The 23,172-nt window shown below is 44.2% G+C and overlaps 1 protein-coding gene across 9 annotated transcripts in view; it reads right to left on the bottom strand.

Moving 5' to 3' along the window:
* Window positions 1-23,172, bottom strand: part of LOC139530146 (rho guanine nucleotide exchange factor 12-like) — a 126,962-nt gene that overhangs the window by 17,825 nt on the left and 85,965 nt on the right. For all 9 annotated transcript variants that reach the window (XM_071326303.1, XM_071326288.1, XM_071326321.1 and 6 more), the window contains 14 exons: window positions 21,944-21,986; window positions 21,638-21,743; window positions 19,804-19,941; window positions 18,591-18,623; window positions 15,210-15,324; window positions 14,667-14,772; window positions 9,525-9,746; window positions 8,379-8,532; window positions 7,173-7,208; window positions 6,073-6,230; window positions 4,295-4,441; window positions 4,018-4,103; window positions 3,279-3,404; window positions 2,341-2,455 (listed from right to left, as the gene is read on the bottom strand). In XM_071326303.1, coding sequence (XP_071182404.1) covers window positions 2,341-2,455; window positions 3,279-3,404; window positions 4,018-4,103; window positions 4,295-4,441; window positions 6,073-6,230; window positions 7,173-7,208; window positions 8,379-8,532; window positions 9,525-9,746; window positions 14,667-14,772; window positions 15,210-15,324; window positions 18,591-18,623; window positions 19,804-19,941; window positions 21,638-21,743; window positions 21,944-21,986 — 1,585 coding nt within the window. The remainder of the gene's footprint in view (window positions 1-2,340; window positions 2,456-3,278; window positions 3,405-4,017; window positions 4,104-4,294; window positions 4,442-6,072; window positions 6,231-7,172; window positions 7,209-8,378; window positions 8,533-9,524; window positions 9,747-14,666; window positions 14,773-15,209; window positions 15,325-18,590; window positions 18,624-19,803; window positions 19,942-21,637; window positions 21,744-21,943; window positions 21,987-23,172) is intronic.

A 23,172-nucleotide genomic window follows, 5' to 3' on the forward strand; every position in this document is an offset into this window, starting at 1 on the left:
ACACAATAATCACGGGATGAGCGAGTAACAAATTTCCGGCCAAGGGTGGTCCATTTAAAAATCATCCATTCTTCCTTCCCTCCCTCCCTCACCCCTTGCCCTACAAGTATATACTCGTCAGACGTCATGATCTATTGTAAAGTGGTTGTTCCACTGGATATCATAAGGTGAATGCACCAATTTGTAAGTCGCTCTGGATAAGAGCGTCTGCTAAATGACTTAAATGTAAATGTAAATCAGAAATGCCCACATAATTTGAGGGCTGAGGGGATAGGGTGTCTTTTAAATGTTTGGACCGCAGCCTAGGGCTCGAAAAACTCACTCAGGAGACAAAAGTATATGGCAAAGGGAAACAGAAAACACACCTCTATTAACAGGGAAATCATAATTAGTGAACACACCTGTGTCATTAATGTCTCTAGGACGGTCTCTGCCGCCCTCTGGTGACAGGAGGAACCATGACAACTTGAGTAAAAGTCTAAAAGTATTTGCTTTTAAATATACTTAAGTACCAAAAGTAAATGCAATTGCAAAAACATACTTAAGTTTTAAAAGTAAAACTATACATTATTTGTTTTTGTTAATTTACAGATAGCCAGGGGCACACTCCAACGCTCAGACATAATTTGCAAACAAAGCATTTGTGTTTAGTGAGTCCGCCAGATCAGAGGCAGTAGGGATGACCAGGGATGTTCTCTTGGTAAGTGTGTGAAATTGACAATTTTCCTATATCCAGTTATGTACTTTTGGGTGTCAGGAAAAATGTATGGAATAAAACGCTTTTAAAAATCTTTAGGAATGTAGTGAAGTAAAGTACCGCCTCCCGGGTGGCGCAGTGGTCTAGGGCACTGCATCGCTGTGCCACCAGAGATTCTGGGTTCGCGCCCAGGCTCTGTCGCAGCCGGCCGCGACCGGGAGTTCCGTGTGGTGACGCACAATTGGCCTAGCGTCGTCCGGGTTAGGGAGGGTTTGGCCGGTAGGGATATCCTTGTACCATCGCGCACCAGCGACTCCTGTGGCGGGCCGGGTGCAGTGCGCGCTAACCAAGGTCGCCAGGTGCACGGTCTTTCCTCCGACACATTGGTGCGGCTGGCTTCCGGGTTGGATGCGCGCTGTGTTAAGAAGCAGTGCGGCTTGGTTGGGTTGTGTTTCGGAGGACGCATGGCTTTCGACCTTCGTCTCTCCCGAGCCCGTACGGGAGTTGTAGCGATGAGACAAGATAGTAATTACTAACAATTGGATACCACGAAAATTGGGGAGAAAAGGGGGTAAAAATGTAAAATAAAAAAGTAAAACATCTTCAACAATATAAATAGTAAAGTACCCCAAGAATCTACTTAAGTAGTACTTTCAAATATTTTAACTTAAGTACTTTACACCACTGCAAATTAGCTACTGCCATGTAGGAAATGTCACATCAGCTATTACTATAGAATATGCACTTAGTTTGATTTAGTTTTCCTTCCTGAAACTCTCCCACACAGAAAATATTGCGCACCTGGAGAAACGGCGGCTTGGTTACGCTCATTGCGTAGTGTGTCAAATTTGAAAAACGAAGCCTATAGTTCTAATTATTGAAGTTTAAGCGATGAAGCCTGTAGGAATATTTGATAAGCTAGTGGTGCTCACCCTTTCGAGTTGATCTGTGCGTGTTGGTAGGCGCAAATTATGTGTAGGCCTAATGCAGCTATGTTTGCATTTCGGGTGCACATGTTGTAGTGGGGTGCATACTGTATCTTTCTTTTGTTGTTATATAAAGCCACGGTTGTTGATGTGAACGGCTATATTTCAGATACATTTTGTACATTTGAACAGTAGTAGGACTAATCCACCTTGTGTTATTAAGGCGCTAAAGCAATACTTTTTGTGCCCTTCCATGGATTTAAAATGCCCCCTCAGGCATGTCATCCTGGAGCTGGGCCTGCATATAAGTGCAATACAGTCTTATGGAGTGGGCCAAATCAGTGCACTACAAGACCAATAATGTGAAGGGATGGGATGATGATGCCGGCTTCATTTATAGACTAATCTTCAGAATCATTTCTTCTTCAGATTTTACAACCTCTGGTTGTAAAAGTTTGAGTAGCTAAATCTGTAGTACTGCCATTGAAAAAGGCTTTCCTTTAGTTCAGTAATGTTATTAAATATTAGAAGATCATAGGGCTTGGAAATACACCCCTCTTCAATCAACCACAAAGAAATGCAATACTTATCTTCCAACAGGTGGACTCAGAAGAAGAGCGAGGCAACTTATTCCAAATTATTTTCAGGCCCAAGTCTCAACCTTTATTAGTTGTGTGGACAGACATTGTGTTTCATAGTGGTGTCTGTCTTCTGTACCTGTGTACTTGGCTATGCTCTCCAGCAGTAGTGGATACTTGGTCAGCCTCTGCATCTCCACTGGAATGATATCCTTCAGCTGCAGTCTGCGACACAGACGGTTGCTCTCAGCCTCCTTCGGGACGAGAGACACACCCGAGTCAATACTACAGTCACTCACTCCAGATCACCTCAGTTCAGCCATGTCTTGAATCTCCCCATCTATAACTGAGCTTGTATGGTTACGATGATGCCCTCTTAAGTCGTGCTTGAGGGAGTGAATAACGTTGTATTGTTCTATATTGAATTGCAAAGTATAGTGTAGTGCAGTATAATACTGTATATTGCACTATATTATTATAGTATAATAAAGTATTGTATAGTACATCATAACATAGTATAATAGTATAACATAGTTTAGAAAAGCATAGTATAGTTTGGTATTATGGGTTGCACCTCATGTCATTGTTATGAACATACTTAAGACGGCTCATCCATGGGGGCTAATGATTGTTTCGTCTAAATTACACTATAGTGGCTTGGAAATACGATGACATTGCTAAAGTAGACGAATAGTTAGTAGGAAACAAAAATAATATTAGGAAGTTCGTCAAATTTAATTTAAAAAATATTGTCATTCGCAATAGAAAAGTTAGCTAGCTAAAATCCGGTGCTTTCTCCTCAATCTTACCTATCTAGCTAATGCTATACTACATTTAAAGTCAATCTGGCGACATCACAATGATGGCAAAAGTATTTTTTTTTCTACAAATGCTTAGCTTCCTATAGAAATCTAATTGTGTGTCCAAGCCACTATAATGCACTTCAGACAAAATCTAAATTAGCGGCAATTATGAATGCATTGAGTAGAATGTCCAGTCCTCAAGAGAACCTTCACAACAAAATGGTGACGCAACATGCAACCCATGACTAGTATAGTTAAGTATATTGTGTCGTACCTGCATAAAGGAGGTGAAGCGCTGGTCTTTCTTCTGCCGGGTCTTGATGAGTTCCAGGGCGAAGGGCTGGTTACTGCAGAAGGTGCCCACCGCCCGCTTGATCTTCTCCTCCTCGCCATCACTGAACTACACATGCACACACAGAGGGACATGGTAACATGTGCAAAAACACGTACGCACGGAGGGACATGGACACACCCGTACGCACAGAGGGACATGGACACACCCGTGCGCACGGAGGGACATGGACACACCCGTGCGCACGGAGGGACATGGACACACCCGTGCGCACGGAGGGACATGGACACACCCGTACGCACGGAGGGACATGGACACACCCGTACGCACGGAGGGACATGGACACACCCGTACGCACGGAGGGACATGGACACACCCGTACGCACGGAGGGACATGGACACACCCGTACGCACGGAGGGACATGGACACACCCGTACGCACGGAGGGACATGGACACACCCGTACGCACGGAGGGACACAAAGACAAACACACGCACGGGCATGGACAGACAAACACACACACGTACACAGAAAATGACACGCGCACACACACAACAATGTTATCCCAATGGCTTTTGGATGTACAGTAATACTCCCCCCTCTCCTCTCCTGCAGTGACGGAAAGTTTGTCCCAAATGGCCCATAGGGCTCTGGTCAAAAGTAATGCACTATAAAAGGGAATAGGGTGCCATTTAGGATGCAAGTTGAGTCTTTTCTTACCCAAGCTAGTAGATCGTCTCCTATCAGGTCTATCACTGACGTCTCATTCTTCTTCCGAATGACTGTCACCTGTTCTGTTATCGACACTAGGGAGAAAGAGAAAAGCGATTACATGAAATGAGATAGCAAGGATTGGATATGCACAACATAAAAAGTCAGGGAAAATAATAAATCTGTTTGGGAATAGGTCCACATCAATGATTTAGGAAGTGAAAATGGAAATTAGGATTAGCCCTGAGAGAGGAGTTTAACCGACACTGACATACACACAGCGTACCATGTAGCTGGACAATCTCCTCTAGGTTAGTGAAGATGTGTTTAATGTCTCCAGGAGGCAGGATGCTGTCTCGGGTTAGTTTCTGGTAGAACACGTTATCCAGCACCTTCAACATCCTCAGGTGGGCTCGCTCTGTGTAGAACAGCTCTGTGGAGACACGCACAAAGTCAGACACAAATAATTAATCAGAACAAGACTGCTGTCAGCACATTCTAAAGCTATGCAGGCCTATCAGCCACTAGTGTATTTTATACAACGGGTGTGTCTAATCGTAATCCTAAATCCATGACGTTAAAATGCCTATTTCCTCTGTTCCATCTGACTGTGCAATCCACTTTTTCATCAGCCCAGGCAGGGAAGTTATAAACTTGATCTCCACTATAAAAAGAGTCTAGACATTCTCACATTTCTTTTAGACTAACATTTAGTTTTCAACATTCGGAGATTTGTATAAACCTGTCTGTCTCTGACATTTGCAACATTGTTTCAATGAACGTGCAGGGGTCGGAAGTCACGAGAGAGAGAGAGGCAGGCAGAGTTTCTCAGCCATTCGAAATCATGAATGAGCTGGCAACATTTTTATGGATACATACAAAGAAATGTAAATTGAAAAAAGGTCAAACGAAACAAAGTGCAGCTAGTTTGCAGTCTTTCCAGCTTCACTTTGAAGTTATTGTGTTAGCGGTGTTGTTGACCATCTCCTCTGAACAACCGTGTCCTAATGAGAGAGCACATTTTCTATGCCAGGCGAAATTGTTCCTCATTAGCTCATTGTTATGGATGTATCCAAATGAATGTCACTAGAAAACAGCTTCAACAAATGCAGCTACTGTTGTTATTCTGTCTGCACTGTTTGACGTGACTGTAAATTAGCCGGTTGGCTAGCTAGCAAGCAAGGGATTAGAACGTTGCCAGCCAGTATGGCAATGGAACATTTAGCACGAACGACTGGGTTGCGTCCATAGATACAGAACCAATAGAACAAACGACCAGCCGGCTTGGCTAGCAACCCTAGATTTGTTTTCGGGACTATATCTTGAGGAAGGATGAAATAGTATGAATAAATTCATCAAAATAAAGTTAATGAAAATATATCATTAGGTCATCAATCATTATTTGAATATGTTGGTAACCCATTGTATAACAGTGATAATGCCCTCGAAGCCTTGCCAATATATCCTCCAATCACCGGCTTCGAGGGCATTGTCACTTAAATATATCTCTATGGTCATAAACTAGGTGGAACCCATCTTCTTCCCGGCAGATGGCATCATTCTAACGTGACCGCATCTGACTTAAAACAATGAGGTGGACACAAGATTTTCTTTTGGGATTGAGGCCTGCAAATTCCCTGGTATCAGGATCTACACAACATATGTTGTCGAATTTGGACACTTTTCTACGAAAACATCACGCAAACTTTAGTGGCTTGTTGTTTAGCTAGCGGATCCACAATCACTGATACTCATAGTGAAAAAGTTCACCACTTGAATGGACACAGTAGCCTTGGTCATGGACACAATCTCAAATAACTAATTAGGTCAGGCTGGGGCGGCTAGGATATAAAGCTATGTATGAAAATATAAAGGACACATTCTAATACAGCACATCATACTTGCCATCTCAATAACCATGTCTCTTAACAGCTAACATGAAACTACTTGCAATATTCAACAAATGTATCTTTAGCAGACTGATAGCATGAAACTACTCAATCTGTATGATTGATCCCCAGGCAGCTGTACATTTTGTGGAAGAAAAATGGTCACCGGCCTCACCGTTGATGACTTCCTGTCTCTTGATCTCCTGTGGCGTCAGGCCCGCCAGGACCTCTCGGCTGACTAGTGTCTGCCAGTTGGGAGAGTCCTGCTTGCACTCGATCTCATTCCCCAGGTCGTCCTCACTCGGCACATCTGCACAGCCTAAACCCTGCATCCTGACATGAGAACAACAAGTCGCTGATGATGACACCTGGATTGTGCTCATTAGGGCATGCAGTGGCAACATTTTTGCAATGGAAAATGAAAACAAGCATTTCTTATTGGACAAGAGTTCAAGTAGTCTCTCCCTGTTTCAGTCAGTCTTCTTCTGGTTGGTTTTATTTACCTAATGAACACGGCCCTGGGGCCACTTAAACAACATTAAAGCGCAAGTCTCCAATAGAGATCAATGTGTGATCAAGTTACCAAGTTACTAAGTGCAATAATAGGTAGAGGTGGACTAGTAACTCAATCAATTCTATTCAAAGATTTTGCCAGAGTTAAGAGGCTCCCGAGTGGCGCAGCGGTCTAAGGCACTGCATCTCAGTGCTAGAGGCGTCACTACAGACCCTGGTTCGATCCCGGGCTGTATCACAACCGGCGTGATCGGGAGTCCCATAGGGTGGCTCACAATTGGCCCAGCGTTAGGGGTTAGGGGAGGGTTTGGCCGGGGTAGGCCGCCTTGTAAATAAGAATTTGTTCTTAACCGACTTGCCTGGTTAAATAAATAGTTTAATCACATTAATGAAACACCATTAATGAAACACCACTGATTCAGTTCATTAAATTGTGTGGGAAACGCAAACCCTTTGAATAGCTGATGCCACAGAACAACTGAGGAAAATCAGTTCTCATTCATGCCAAACCTTCATACGACTACAGAGACAAAAACAAATTATAAATAAAATAAACAGACCTGGATTCAAATACTAATTGAAATCATTTCAAATTCTTTATCCGTACTTGATTGAGCTTGCCTGGCTAAATTGACCAATGGAACAGTCAAACTAGCGCAACTGCTCAAAGTATTTGAACGATTTCAAATACTATTTGAACCCAGGTCTGTAAACAACATCACATGAAATAGACAACACAAATACAAGTTAAAAAAGACTCACCTCCGGGCTGGTTTGGGTGTGCCTCCCTCTTGAACTCTGGAGAGATAAGATCACAGTCCCCGTCAACACACTTTCTACCGAGCCCAAATCCCGGAGGTCCTAAGGCATAGGTCGGAGAATTCCCCGTCTCCAAGCAATACACCATAAGAGGACAGTTTATTTCAATGAGGTAATAAATGATCAGAGAGACAAAGAAAGGGATTTCAATGGCTCCAGTCTTCAGTATGTCACTGAGTGCTGTAGTAGAACAGATATGGCTCTGAGTATGATGGCTGGGTATGGGCTGTGTATCCCGGCACAATGGCCGAATGAGACTGTGACTGTGAGACAGCAGACTTTGCTGTCGACCGGTCATGTCGGATGATAACAAATGAGCTTGGCAGTGGACCAACACATCAGCAAAAACGTTCTGCCTTGGAAGGCTTTTTCTGGGAAAGCTTGCTCCTTCCTCGGACCAATATTTCAGTGATCATGCAATTCACCCAGCATGAGATTTAGTGTGTGTCCCAAATGGCACACAATTCCCTATTTAGTGAACTACTTTTGACTATATAGGGAATGGGGTGCCATTTGGTTTGTAGACTTAGCGTAGATTTGTGTTGACCCAGAAGACAGTCCTGACTCCGATTAGATAAACTGTTCGAGATGAAAGGATGGTATAGATTAGAGTTTCTCAACCCTTAAACAGATTAGACATTCACTATATATTGACGAAATCATCACATTTGATTACAGCAGATCTGCCCTCCATGGTCAATAAGCCTATCCTACTATAACCTCACTATGTAAACAATATGATTTTTGAGGGGGGGTAAACGCCAATGCAAGCAAATAAATTATCGTCTTACAATTTGTACACTTTTTTTTGTTGCATTGGTTGTAAAATACATTGATTCATGTTCTCGCTTACCTCATAGTTTAGTAAAAAAAAAAAGTGCTAAAGAAAGGTCACGTGAAATAGGCTCATGGAGTCAATTGACTTCAATGGCCCCATTAGCCTGAATTCACCTCCATATTTAAGTTGTATATTTCCCAAAGTCTAATCAATACCTAGCTGTGTGTTTTACACTGAAATGTGTTATAGTAAGAGAGACACTATCAAAAGTGTATAGACCCTGTGGCCTGTGTGGTCTAACAGTTAGCACCGCGTAGTCGGCATGAGTTTGAATCCAACCCCTGACACCATGACCTTGTGCCCGCCCTTACCCGTCACTCTCACGCTCCTCCTCCTGCAATTGGTCCAGGGTGCAGGGGCTGAAGTCAAAGTGGGTGCTGGTTGGGTGGGCCATCCTGTCCTGGGTGTCGCCCGGGTGGAGCCAGTCAGAGCTCAGTCTGGGCAGGGCGGAGGAGGGAGTGAGACCTGGAGAGGAGAGAACAAAGGAGGAGAGGAGAGGTCTAAAAGGCAAGACTGATCCTAAATCAACAGTCCTACTCAGACACTTGATATGGCCCCAGAGGGTAGTCCTCACATTAGAACAATAATCCAAAGGCAAAGGGGTAATGTCCCTCCCCAAGTGGATTAATAAAGTTCTATTCAATTCTACCAGGGTGAATGTTCCTCTCCATGTGAATTAATAAAGTTATATTCTACTCCACTTAAGTCCACATAAATCCAACAGGAGGCAATACGGTCCTAAGTAATATGGCGAAGGCTCACAGAAGTTTCTTCATTCGGAAGGTCAAACAAGATCTCCATTGAAGAGAAGCACGTTAGTCCACATTTACGCTTTGTTCATTGTTTTATCGTGTGATGGAACAAGCTCAAAAATCGAGATCCCCTTTAGTCGAAAAGCAGTGCAAGAAAGAATATCCGCACGACATATAGCAAGACGTTCAAAACTAAAAGAGAGAGGGGTTGTTTCGACAGATCATATGCAGACAAAGACAACATGCGGACAAGAAGTCCGCCCCCCAATTAGGAATAAACAAGAAGAAACCAAAGAAGGCAATTATTTTCCAGAAAGCTGGGCCACTGTAAGACAGGCTAAACCAGTGTAATGAAGTCCTGACAACAAAGGCCAGGGAGCAAACTTGTCGGAGAGGAGGGAAGTGGACCACAGAACAAAGGCAAACAAACAGCGTGGGAGAGAGAGGGTGGGGTGGTGCATGGAAATATAGAGAGGAAGCCAGATGGAAGCAAGACATGGAGGGAGAGAGAGGGAGAGAGTTGACATTGGATGAGGTGAGTCCGCCCCTCAAATATATAGCAATTTGAGCACTTGGAAAAGCACTACAGCGCTATAACATAATCCTTTCCTTTTCCTTCTATCATTATTTGAGAAATTGGAGAGGAAAAGGCAAATAGGAAGAGAGAGTAAGGAGGAAAAGCATTGGGAAGAGAGGGGTGCTTACCCGAGTCAGAATCGTGTCCCATTGGGTCGGAGCCCTGGCTGGCTGGGGCACTGTGTGGGGGTGATGCGATGAAGGCCGAGGGGTGGGTGGCCACATCCGAGCCTGGATCCCTTGATTGGCTGCCGCGGGCCGAGGATTCTGGGTGATCGGGGATGCTTAAGATGGGCTGGGAGAGCTGCTTCTGGGGGCCCCGCTGCTTGTTCATCTCTATGGCCTTGCCGACTACACACACACACACACACACACAAGCAAACAAACAAGCAAACAGACACGCCCGCATTAAAATAAACTACAGTCAGTACTGTAGCTCACATAGCCATGGGCAATCCATGGTAATAAAGTTCATGATGCCATTGACCTTAACAATGGCCCCAGGACCAGTGGAAGCCAAATAGCGCCATACCTTCAAAGATCCACCACCATATCTTACCGTAGGTATGAGGTACTTTCCTGCATATGCTTCTGTTTTTCAACACCAAACCCATCACTGGTGTTTGTGGCCAAAGAGCTCTATTTTCATGTAATCTGACCATAGCGCCCCCAGGAGTTTGATAAATGTCATTGACACTTGGATTGGTACCTGTGCTATGGTCAGAGGATATGAAAATAGAGCTCTTTGGCCACAAACACCAATGATGGGTTTGGTGTTGAAAAACATCAGAAAACTACCTCATACCTACAGTACAATATAGTGGTGGATCTTTGATGTTATGGAGCCATTTTGCTTCCACTGAACCACAAGGAAAACATGTGGTTGAAATTGAAGCAGCCAGTCCATAAGAGCAGACGAAGGATATCAAGGATCTGGAAAGATTCTGTTTTAACACACCCTGACCTGTTTCACCGGTCTTGTGCTTGTCTCCACCCCCCACCAGGTGTCTCCCATTTTCCCCCATTATCCTGTGTGTTTAAACCTGCGTTTTTCCCGTTTTCCTGTTCTAAAGTTTTGTTTCTAGTCTTCCCGGTTCTGACCTTTCTGCCTGTCCTGAGCCTACCTGCCGTCCTGTACCTGCCTGACCTTCGGAACGCCAACCATCTGGTTTCGATACGGGAAGGAGACGAATGGAAGACAGCCTTTAACACTGCTAGCAGGCACTACGAGTACCTTGTGATGCCATTCGGACTGACCAACGCTACCAGTGTTCCAGGCCCTGGTCAACAATGTGCTCCGTGACATGTTGAACCGGTTCGTATATGTCTACCACGACGACATCGTTTTTCCCCCATTCAGCTCAAGAGCACGTCCTCCAGGGCCTCCTGGAGAAACAGCTTTTTGCGAAAGCAGAGAATTGTGAATTCCATCGCGCCAGCATCTCCTTGCTAGGATACCTCATCGCTGCAGGAAATATTCAAATAATTCTGACAAGGTGAGAGCGGTGGTGGATTGGCCTCAACCCCACATCCAGAGTGCAGCTGCAATGTTTCCTTGGGTTTGCTAACTGCTACTGCCGCTTCGTCCGGGGTTACAGCACCCTGGCTTCCCCCCTCTCAGAACTCACCTCTCCCAAGGTTCTGTTCACGTGGTCTCCAGCAGCTGACCGGGTGTTTTTGGACCTCAAGCATCAATTCACTACAGCTCCCATCTTAATCCATCCGGACCCGTCCCGTCAGTTCGTGGTGGAGGGCTACGCCTCGGATGTTAGCAGGGGGGCCGTCCTGTCCGCGTCCTGCCCAAGACTAAAAGCTGCTTCCCTGCGCTTTCCTTTCCTATCGTCTTAACCCCGCTGAGAGGAACTATGACGTGTGAAGTCAAGAACTACTCACAGTTAGGACGGCGTTGGAGGGGTGTTGGCACCGGTTAGAGGGGCGGAACATCCATTCTTAGTGTGGACTGACCATGGAATATCTCTGCACCGCCAAGCGCCTCAACTCAGGCTCAATGGGCCCTGTTATTCACTTGTTTTAATTTTACTCTCCTACCGCCATGGGCCCAAGATTGTGAAGCCTGACGCGCTCTCACGCATGTATAGCCCCCCTGCTACACCATCTGACCCAGAGATCATCCTCCCTACCTCCTGTCTAGCGGCTGCACTCATCTGGGGTATAGAAAGCCTGGTCCGTAAGGGGGGCCCGGCTAACTGGATGTTTGTCCCGGACTCTGCCTGTTTCCCGGTCCTGGAATGAGCACATTCCTCTAGACTTACCTGCCATCCTGGCTGCCGTCGGACCCTGGCTTTCGTCCGACAACGTTTTTGGTGGCTCACCATGGTTCCTGACGTCTCCGCGTTTGTTGCGGCCTGCACTGTGTGTGAGCAGAATAAGAATCTGCGGCAAGCTCCGGCTGGCCTCCTTCAACCACTCCCTGTTCCTCACCACCCCTGGTCCCATATATCCCTGGACTTCGTCACTGGTCTTCCTCCGTCAGATGGCAACACCACCAATCAATCTATCTTTTCAGACTGTTACGAGTATTTATCTGGTCAATATGTAAGTGTATTATGTCTGTAACAGTGTGTTATATGTGAAAATGTGATTGTATTATAAATTGTATTTTAATGTTTAAGGACTCTTGGAAGATTAGTCCAAAATGAGGACTAAAAGAGATCCTAATAAAATCAAATCAACCATCCTAACGGTGGTGGACAGGTTCTCCAAAGCCGCCCATTTTATTCCCATTACCAAGTTACCCTCAGCCAAGGAGATGGCCCAGCTCATGGTGCAGCACGTCTTCCGAATCCATGCACTTCCGGGTCGACATGGTTGCCGATCGCGGTACTCAGTTTTCGTCCTGGTTCTGGAAGGCGTTCTGCACCCTCATTGGGTCGTTGTCCAGCCTGTATTCCGGTCAGTCAGAGCGAGCCAAATCAGGACCTGGAGACGGCTCTTCGTTGCCTCATCTCCGCCAACCCCACCACCTGGAACCAGCAACTTGTGTGGGTGGAATATGCCCGCAACACCATTCCCTGCTCTGCCACTGGTCTCTCGCCCTTTGAGTGTTTCTTGGGATATCAGCCCCCGCTCTTCCCTGAGCAAGAGGAAGAAGTCAGCATACCATCTGCCCAGATGTTTGTCCACCGCTGTCACCGTACCTGGAAGAGAGCCCAGTCCGCTCTTCTCAAGACCACCTCCAGGTATCGGTGACAGGTGGGCCGCCATCGGACCCCTGCTCCCCGTTATTGTCTCGGGCAGAGGGCATGGCTTTCCACTCGGGATCTACACCTCCGGGTGGAGTCTCGTAAACTTTCCCCCCCGTTTTATCGTCCCTTTCCCTATCTCTAAAATCCTTAGCCCTTCTGCTGTTCGTCTTCTGTTGCCCCGCACCCTCTATATACATCCCACTTTTCATGTGTCTAGGAATAAACCTCTGTCTCACAGTCTCACAGCCCTTTGTTTCCAGGCCCAACCCTCTCCCCTGTCTCATCGACGACCATCCGGCATACACGTTGAGGCGCCTCCTGAGTGTTCAACCTGGGGGCAGGGGATTCCAGTTCCTGGTTGACTGGGAGGGTTATGGTCCGGAGGAGAGGTGCTGGGTCTCCGCTATGAATATCCTGAACCCAGCCCTCATCACTGAGTTCCACTGCCGGCACCCCGGTCAACCAGGTGTGTGGGTTGGACACCAGGTGGCGCACCTAGGGGGGGGGGGGTACTGTTACACCCTGATCGGTTTCACCTGTCTTGTGCTTGTCTCCACCCCTCACCAGGTATCTCCCATTTTTCCCCATTATCCCCTGTGTATTTAGGTCTTGTCAGGTCGTACCAGTGTGCTTCAAGTTTTCAAGTTTTGTTTCTAGTCTTCCCGGTTCTGACCTTCCTGTCTGAAAGTATGCATCTTATAAATAGTTTTACATAAACCTTATATGTCTGAACTCAGAATCAAAGTTTTCACAAAAAATAACATGGTCACTGTGGTAGAACGTTTATTTTGATTGCCGATTTTCTGCATTTATTAAAAGTCCCATCAGGTAGACGGATTTCAGATGTGTCCACATAAACAGGATTATTAGGGATATTGTTAATGTTGCAAAGCATGTAAAAGTTAACTATTATATTAACCTGACTATCCACAATAATCACAGTGTTGTTATTCTCGCAAGGAGAGGGTGCAAAAGTATTGAAAACAGGGGTGCCAAAAATGTACCCCTATATTTTTGAGATTTGTTGTTATTTGTTAAACAAAATCTCTTTCTCTGAGCAGTTGTATTAGTATAAAATAATATAATTTCCCAATTTTTGGAGCATACAATATAGCTCAATATTTGCATTTATTTTATACAGCATTTTTTGCTGATCTTTATCAAGAGTGACAATAATTATGGACCTGACTATATATATATATATACATATATACATACATACACAGTATATATATATACACACACATACATACACACACAGTATATATGGTGGGAGCAGCACAATGTAATGGGGAGCTGACTCACAGCTCCAGACAGGCACTTCCTGCTGCGGAAGTTCACAATCTCTTTACAGCGCTGGATGTAACAACACCACTGGCGTCTGTCCGCAGTACAATACCAGGACACATTCCACCGAACTAAGTTAAAATAGCAACACTTCCATACTACTGGTGATGTATTGGCCATGCATGCAAAGAAGTATACTAGTGGGGATATTGGGACATAGGTATGTGGTCTTGTTTTTCTAAATCTTTTAAATCTTTTTTTTTTATTTTATTTTTTTACTTCAAGACATAATGGTCTAGGCAGGCTGGCAGATTGTCTTCATATTTGCGTTACGACATTACTGTTTCTTGTAGGACAAATATTTTAAAGAGTAAATGTGGCCTTTTTACGTGGATTCCTCTCAGGGTTTGGGTCAATTACACTTCAATTCAGTAAAATCAGGAAGTGAACTCAAATTGAAACGCAGAACTTTCTCAATGCTTTTCTATGAGGAAAATCCTAATTTCAGTTTACTTCCTGAATTGATTGAATCGAAATGGAATCGTTGAGAATCTCAAAAAAAGTTCAATCGTTTTTTCTTCTTCTTTTCTACAATGATTAGTTTGAGATTCAGGCTCTGTAGTAGTGTATTCAGGCTCAGTAGTAATATTATATCTCAACTTCATATATGACGTCACTACAGAGCCTGTTACGCATCTCAAACTAACCATTGTGTTTTTTTTGTTCCACACTGGTGCTGCACACTAGGAGGGAGCACTTTGTAGTCTTCTACACTTACTTGAAGTGGAGTCCACACGGCTGGGCCGACGAGGAGGGCCGAGGATGCTGGGAAAACGAGGCTTCTTCACCTTATCCTCCCCCTCTTTCTCAGTTTTGATGCTCTTCTGCTCCATAGAACAAAACAAATTCAAACCACCCAGTCAGAGAATGTAAAGCTGGGCCAAATTTAGTAGGCAAACGTTGTGGAACGTTGCAGATAGACATTTCATGAATAGAGCTGATGTGATTCCTTATTCTACATTACACATTCTACATGTCAGAGAGACATGTTTGTTCTATGCTATATTACTATCTGAACATTGCCCAACATTGCGGCCTGCTGAATGCTGCCCTGGAAAGCTGTTAACAAGTGGGCCAAAATGTTACCATGCTTGGTACCAAGAAAGACCTCACACCAAGAAGTGTGAGTAAAACAGTGCCGCCATGGGAAGAAACAGAATGATTTATGCTACATCAAATGTGAAGTTTCTACAAGCAGTAAAGGACTACAGTATTGTACTGAAATGCATAATTGATGCGTCTAGGTGTGTGGGTGTTGTACCTTGATCTTGGGCAGGAAGTTGATGCGGACTCGTTTGGGCTCTAGGCTACGAGGTTCCTTCACTTTAACTCCCAGGTGTTTCATATATGTGAGGATAACATACTGCATAGTAGTGCTGGAACACAACACAATACACTATTAAAGGGATTCTCTGGTACTGTTGTATACTTTTTAGCCAGTAGTTCTGAAAGTAGCGCTCACAAGCCAAAAGTGGTTTTAGAAAATTGCGTACTATGTCACAAACTCAGCAAAAAAAGAAACGTCTCTTTTTCAGGACCCCGTCTTTTAAAGATAATTTGTAAAAATCCAAATGATTTCACAGATCTTCATTGTAAAGGGTTTAAACACTGTTTCCCATGCTTGTTCAATGAACCATAAACAATTAATGAACATGCACCCGTGGAACGGTCATTAAGACACTAACAGCTTACAGACGGTAGGCAATTAAGGTCACAGTTATGAAAACTTAGGACACTAAAGAGGCCTTTCTACTGGGTCCCTGCTCATCTGCGTGAACGTGCCTTAGGCATTCTGCAAGGAGGCATGAGGACTACAGATGTGGCCAGGGCAATAAATTGCAATGTCCGTACTGTGAGACGCCTAAGACAGCGTTACAGGGAGACAAGACGGACAGCTGAACGTCCTCGCAGTGGCAGACCACGTGTAACAACACTTGCACAGGATCGGTACATCTGAACATCACACCTGTGGGACAGGTGCAGGATGGCAACAACAACTGCCCGAGTTACACCAGAAACGCACAATCCCTCCATCAGTGCTCAGACTGTCCGCAATAGGCTGAGAGGCTGGACTGACGGCTTGTAGGCCTGTTGTAAGGCAGGTCCTCACCAGACATCACCGGCAACAACGTCGCCTATGGGCACGAACCCACCGTCGCTGGACCAGACAGGACTGGCAAAAAGTGCTCTTCACTGACGAGTCGTGGTTTTGTCTCACATGGGGGGGATGGTCGGATTTGCGTTTACCGTTGAAGAAATGAGCGTTACACCAAGGCCTGTACTCTGGAGTGGGATCAATTTGGAGGTGGAGGGTCCATCATGGTCTGGGGCTGTGTGTCACAGCATCAACGGACTGAGCTTGGTGTCATTGCAGGCAATCTCAATGCTGTGCATTACAGGGAAGACATCCTCCTCCCTCATGTGGTACCCTTCCTGCAGGCTCATTCTGACATGACCCTCCAGCATGACAATGCCACAGCCATACTGCTTGTTCTGTGTGTGATTTCCTGCAAGACAGGAATATCAGTCTTCTGCCATGGCCATCGAAGAGCCCGGATCTCAATCCCATTGAGCACGTCTGAGACCTGTTGGATCGGAGGGTGAGGGCTAGGTCCATTCCCTCCAGAAATGTCCGGGAACTTGCAGGTGCTTTGGTGGAAGAGTGGGGTAACGTCTCACAGCAAGAACTGGCAAATCTGGTGCAGTCCATGAGGAGATGATGCACTGCAGTGCTTAATGCAGCTGGTGGCCACACCAGATACTGACTGTTACTTTTGATTTTGACCCCCCTTTGTTCAGGGACACATTATTCCATTTCTGTTAGTCACATGTCTGTGGAACTTGTTCAGTTTATGTCTCAGTTGTTGAATCGTGTTATGTTCATACAAATATCTACACATGTTAAGTTTGCTGAAAATAAACGCAGTTGCAGTGAGGACATTTTTTTGCTGAGTTCATGTGCACCATGTCATTGCTTTCTCTCTTGTTCTGCTGCTGGTGCATCATGTGTATCTTGCTACTCACTCTAATGGCGAGGGGCTGAAGCTCATTGGTTGAACTCAAAATGCTAGGGGGCTGGCCCACATGGGGGAAAATAGTGCAGCACATCCTCCAGAAAAACAGTTGCTTTGAAACTAGGGATTTTGTGGCTAATTGATGTAAGACAATAATTCTGCTCATAGATTATGCATGTATGAACTACACATTGACACATTCAGCCCAAAGCGGGAGGTTTAAAAAATAAATACTTAGTCGCCAAAGTTCTGGAACATGTCTTTAATTAACTGTTAATATTACCATAAATACACTTTCAATTAACATTAAAGGTCCAGTACAGCCGTCTTGATCTTAATAATATGAAATCATTTACGATCATTCAACCATCATATTGATTAGCTGCAATAATATTTATACTTTTTAAAAGAAAGTCTCATGATACATAAATGTCTCTCAGGGCTCTTTGAAAACAGTCATAATATGACACGTTATCAATCACTAGAAGTACATTTGGGGAAAATCTAATGAAAAGCTTAGGACACGTTTCTTCAATCCTGACCTGATCAGTTTTTACTATCACCGTATTCTTCAATACGATTCATTATCTCAGAACAGGGTCGAGTTCATAAGGGAGTGCAACCGAAAATAAAATTGTATTTTTGCATTGGACAAGACCAGGTAGTCCCTTGCCATTTCAGTCAGTTCTCTTCCATTTGGTGCCTAATGAACAAGACCCAGGCCTAACTGAAAGTGTGTAGTACCACAGATCTCCAGCAGATAGAGTGAGAGGACTCTATGATAACCACTGCTGGCAGACTCTCAGGATGCACATCCCAAATGGCACCCTATTCCATATATAGCACAATACTTTTGGGCAAAAGTAACCTGTGCCACGCCAACAGCTTTTCTCACAGGATGGATACACAATATGCTGATGGAATTCATGGAACTCAATATACTTTAAAATGACTAAAACCAAATCGAAACTATGTAGAAATTAGAAGGACCTGCATTCATACAGTTTCTTGACTGTGTCCAGCTCGCTAATAATCACTGAATAGAGTATTAAACCAAGTATCAGAGAACATGATTCCAATACACTTTAACTTCAGAACAGGGCCCGCATTCACAAAGCATCTGATAGTAGGGGTGCTGATCTAGGATCAGGTCCCCCTGTCAATATAATAATATTCATTATTATCCAAAAGAGGTGAAATTATCTTAGATCAGCATTCCTACTCAGAGGATACTGGCCCAGATAAAGTATGTGTGATTCACCTTGACCTTCACGAGTAATTGAACACATACATTTACATTTTAGTCATTTAGCAGAAACTCTTATCCAGAGTGATTTACAGCAGCATTTTGGATTAAGTGACTTGCTCAAGGGCACATTGATCGATTTTTCACCTAGTTGGCTCAGGGATTCGAACCATCAACCTTTCAGTTACTGGCCCAACGCTCTTAACCGTTAGGCTACCTGCCGCCCCAACCCTGCTACAACCCCAGTATGACAACACACACAATCATCACTGCTACTTCCACTGTCTAGAGTAAACTCTAGCATGACAGCAGACCTATCAAGTCTTATTCTGACATCATGTGGTTATAGTTAGATGGAACATAGAAAAATCCCACTTCTTACCACTTCTCCTCTTCTGTGGGCTGTGACGTCAGCCTGGAAGGATAAAAACACACACAGGGTGAACTGACGCTCACACACAGCTTCCCTTCTGCTACAAAAAGACACATGTGAAGTCTGCTGGTGTAATGGTAATACAGTTCCATTAGCCTATGGGTTTATGTCAGGGATGGGCAACTTTGATAGGGGTGGGGGCCACAAAAGAATCTGAACTCATCATGAGGGGCCGCAGTGGCTCGCGGGTCTGCGTACCCACATCCATAACCGCATATGCAGTCAGAGCTGGCACTAGACATTTTGGGGCGCTAAGGGAAATTTTGTTGAGGGGGCCAACATTTTAATGGCCCCCCTCTTGACAGCAGAGAGAAAAAAGTTAATTTCCTGCAAGTCTTCACATTTTTCAATAGGGTGGAGAGAAATGTTTGCAGTTTTTAATATGATATCTGAGTGAGAGTGGCTAACAAAATCAATGGGGGCCCCCATTCAACCATGATTACTACAAGTTTAGATCGCTGGCTAGACTAACTTACTAAAATTTTGGGCTGTGCTGACATGGGCTAATTGAGTGACTATCAGTGACTGACATAAGAGAAAAACTGCTGATGGACAAACACATTTTGAAATTGCACCTGGTGTATTCTACTATTCAAACTCACTACAGTAAGTAGACACACCGACTGAGGATTTTTCTCTTATCAAAAAACACCCCAAAAGCCAGGCTATCCTATCTATCTACAGCCCTGTAATCTGTCCAGTTAGGAGTGTTTGAGGCCCGGAGAACAGAGACACGCAAGCACTCACTGACCTGGAAATAACCACCAGAATGTCTGTGTGTGTGTGTCTGTGTAACTGGAGACAACACACTTATGTACTCTAACCTACACCTTATGCCATTACTAGACTAGATAATCCTTATGGAGCTGATAACGTCATGCTACTGTGTGTGTAGTGGCATGTGTGTGTGTGCGACAAATAATGTGTGTGTAAGAAAGAATGAGTAATTGTACACTACACTCGCCTCCTGTCTATCTCAAAGGGTAAGTGGAACACAGAGACAACAGCTTTCTTCGACCTGACTCTTGTGCCATGTTGTCATTCAATAATCTTGATGATGCTGGTAACGTCTGTGTCTCTGTATGTGTATGTGTGTGTGTGTGCGCGCGCGTGCGCGAGTCCTGTGTCCCTGTGTGTGTGTGCATGTATTTCAGAGACTTACAAGACGTCCTCTATCTTGGAGATGATATGTTCGGCACAGGAGCGTTCTCTATCCAGCGCCACGCGGTCTCTCACCCTCTCTGTGTCCAGTTTAGCCAGCTCCCCCTCTGCCAAGGTCAGACCCATGCTGCGCTTCTGCCTGTAGACACATACAGGCAGACACACACAGATGAATAGACAAAAACAGGCAGACACACAGACAGATACGAACGCGCACACACATACAAATGATTAATCCACCCATTAATTATGTGCACATCATCTTTGAGAAGTGAGTGTGTGCACGTGTGTGTTTGTAGTGTGCATTTATGGTGTATGTGTGGATTTGTAAATATACTAAATATAATCACGTCACCAAATAATTTATTAAAACACTATTTTGCAAAGAAGGTCTACAGTAGCCACAACAGCACTCTGTAGGGTAGCACTGTGGTGTAGTCGGAGGACAGCTAGCTTCCGTCCTCCTCTGGGCACATTGACTTCAATACAAAACCTAGGAGGCTCATGGTGCTCACCCCTTTTCATAGACTTATACAGTAATTATAATGTCTTGCAGCATGAACTGACATGTTGCCCACCCAATCAAAGGATCAGAGAATTAATCTTGTACTGAAAGCATAAGCTACAGCTAGCTAGCACTGTAGTGCATACAATGTGGTGAGTAGTTGACTCAAAGAGAGAAAGACAATAGTTGGAACAGTTTTGAACAAATACATTTCTTCCAAAATGAAGGAGAAGCAAGAGGAAAAAATATATATAGAGATGTCATTTTTTTCACTTTCAGTTTCACTTACTTAGCTAGCAAATGCAGCTAGCTAGTTTAGCCTACTGAATCACCCTGCTCAAACAGAGGGATGCTATGTTAGCTAGCTGGCTATGAGGTCAAGGTAAGCTTCAGGTTTTACGCCGTAGTAACTGCTTACTGCCTGATTGTAGCAGGTTTACTAACGAGTTAGTTCTAATAGCTATGCTGACTATGACGTTACTTTAGCTAATATGGTGACAACGATGTAGGCTGTGTGTAGTGGTTTGGCTTGGAAAGTTTTTTTCCTGGTCACATACAGCTGATGTGTTGTGCATTGAAGTCCACAAGTGAAGGGAAGAGGTGAGAGGAGGAGAGCGCATAGATGCGAGAAGGAATACAACGTGACTGTGTTTACGCGTGATCGGGGGTGTATTCATTCTGCCGATGCTGTTCAAAAAAAATACATTAAACGGAACAGAATGTGAATAAAATATTTGTATTTGTCCAATAGAAACTCAAATTTGCAACTGTTGGACTAATGATTACATCCTATATCAGCCAGACGCGGGCAAGAGTGAGCAAGGTGGTACTGAATTTCACTGTCTGTCCATGTGTCACTGGTTCTCACCTCAAATTTGTCTCACGACCTGTGTGCACCTATGTGGTAAACGTTCATTCATAGGCTAGGTTGAAGCAACCTCATGATGGGTCGGCGGGGGAAAATGTTAGTATCATGTTGTAGCCTAAACCTATTGCTGTTACATTGAACTGGGTGAATGGAATTTATTATTATAATTATTTATTATCTATGCATAGTCACTTCACCCCCACCCACATGTAAAAATTACCTCATCTTCTTGAACTGCACTGTTGGTTAAGGGCTTGTATGTAAGCATTTCACGTTAAAGTCTACTCTTCTTGTATTCGGCTCATGTGACAAAGTTTGATTTGTATATGAATGACAGTCATCCAATATGCTGTAATAGAAATAACGCCATGCTCATGAAAAAAAAAGGTCGTCCCTCATCTTAAACGGCACTGACCGCCACTGGTGTACATGTGTCTGTCTAAATGCGTGTGTGTGTGTGACCTGAAGTCCTCTAGGTTCCCCTGGATGTCTGGTAGCAGTGTGTCCTGTAGCAGCTGTGTGTACTGTCTGTGTAGCTCCTCTGGGATCAGCTCAGGTCTCCGCCGATCTGGGAACACACAACAGCATGTTAGCCCACACACACACACACACACACACCACACACACAGTCTCAAGCTGTCTTCCTTTTTTGGAAACGTTCTAATCAATTACACTAGACGATACACTACTGTATTGCTATAACTGTTGCTAAACTTATACAAGACCTGAAAGGAGTATGTGAAAACAAAAATAGTTGAAACAGCTTACCTAGTTCAGAGGCAATAGACTCAGGCACAGCTACTTTCAGATTCTGCAAGGGAAAAAGAGTCAAATATCTAACCAAAAAAAAAGAATAGAGACTTTAAGCAATTCAATCCCAACAAACACAAATATAATTTCATTTGCCTCCAACATAGCAGATAAAGACTGTACATTTAACAGAATACTAAGCATCTTGCAGATCAGCAGAAGCACACCGTTAGTAAAGGAACTTGGCTGTTCAGACACACTCACACCTAGTGGACAAAGATTCCTCAAGCAACATCAGGAAGACTGGAGAAAAGATATAAGAGCAGAAGCGAGGAAAAAAAGAGGATCTGATGGATGGTGCTGGGGTTTTAATTCACACAGGCTAGTAATGTGCGGGTTGACTCATAACCCGCAGGCCCTGCGGTTATATCCGCAGGGCGGGTTTAGGGTCATGAAATACTATGTGGATGAAGGATGGGTGGCTGGCAGGTTGAATAAAGAGAAAACAATACGTTAAAAAGTCCATAAATGTATCATTCTTATGCAATTTATATCTATAGGCTACATTTCTTTAATTATGTGACACTATCTGGTACCAGTGCATAAGCCTAAGATTTAGGGCCTAACAGTACGTGCATCAAATAGCCTGCAGGCCAATCGCCAAATACTTTTGGGAACGGGCAGAAAAAGTTAACGTCAATCCACGGCTGCTAAAAAATAACTTAGTCTTTAATTGAATAAGAGAAAAGCTGAGAAATGGAGAGTTGAAAATAAAGTGAAGGGAGGGCCAGAAAAATAATGTTTGGAAAAGATTTTGTGAAGTGGTAGAAGAGGATGATAGCATTGCCGGCTATGTTATGTGTGATGATTGTGAGGTGCTGTACAAATTCGACAGTCAGAAGACAGGGACTTCAAGTAGGCCTATGGCACGTCAAGGAAACTATAGCCTGTTCAGATCGGTTAAATGGAAAATGAAATCAGGACACTGATTGTAGGTCTATAACCTCTAACATAGTGTTAATATTTTTTATTTGATTGAACCTTTATTTAACTAGGCAAGTCAGTTAAGAACAAATTCGTATTTACAATGACACCCTAACCCGGACGACGCTGGGACAATTGTGCACTGCCCTATGGGACTCCCAATCACGGCCGGTTGTGATACAGCCTGGAATCGAAACAGGGTCTGTAGTGACGCCTCTAGCACTGAGATGCAGTGCCTTAGACCGCTACGCCACTCAGGATCC

This window comes from Salvelinus alpinus, chromosome 1 (assembly GCF_045679555.1).
Source record: "Salvelinus alpinus chromosome 1, SLU_Salpinus.1, whole genome shotgun sequence".
NCBI classification, from domain to species: Eukaryota; Metazoa; Chordata; class Actinopteri; order Salmoniformes; family Salmonidae; genus Salvelinus; species Salvelinus alpinus.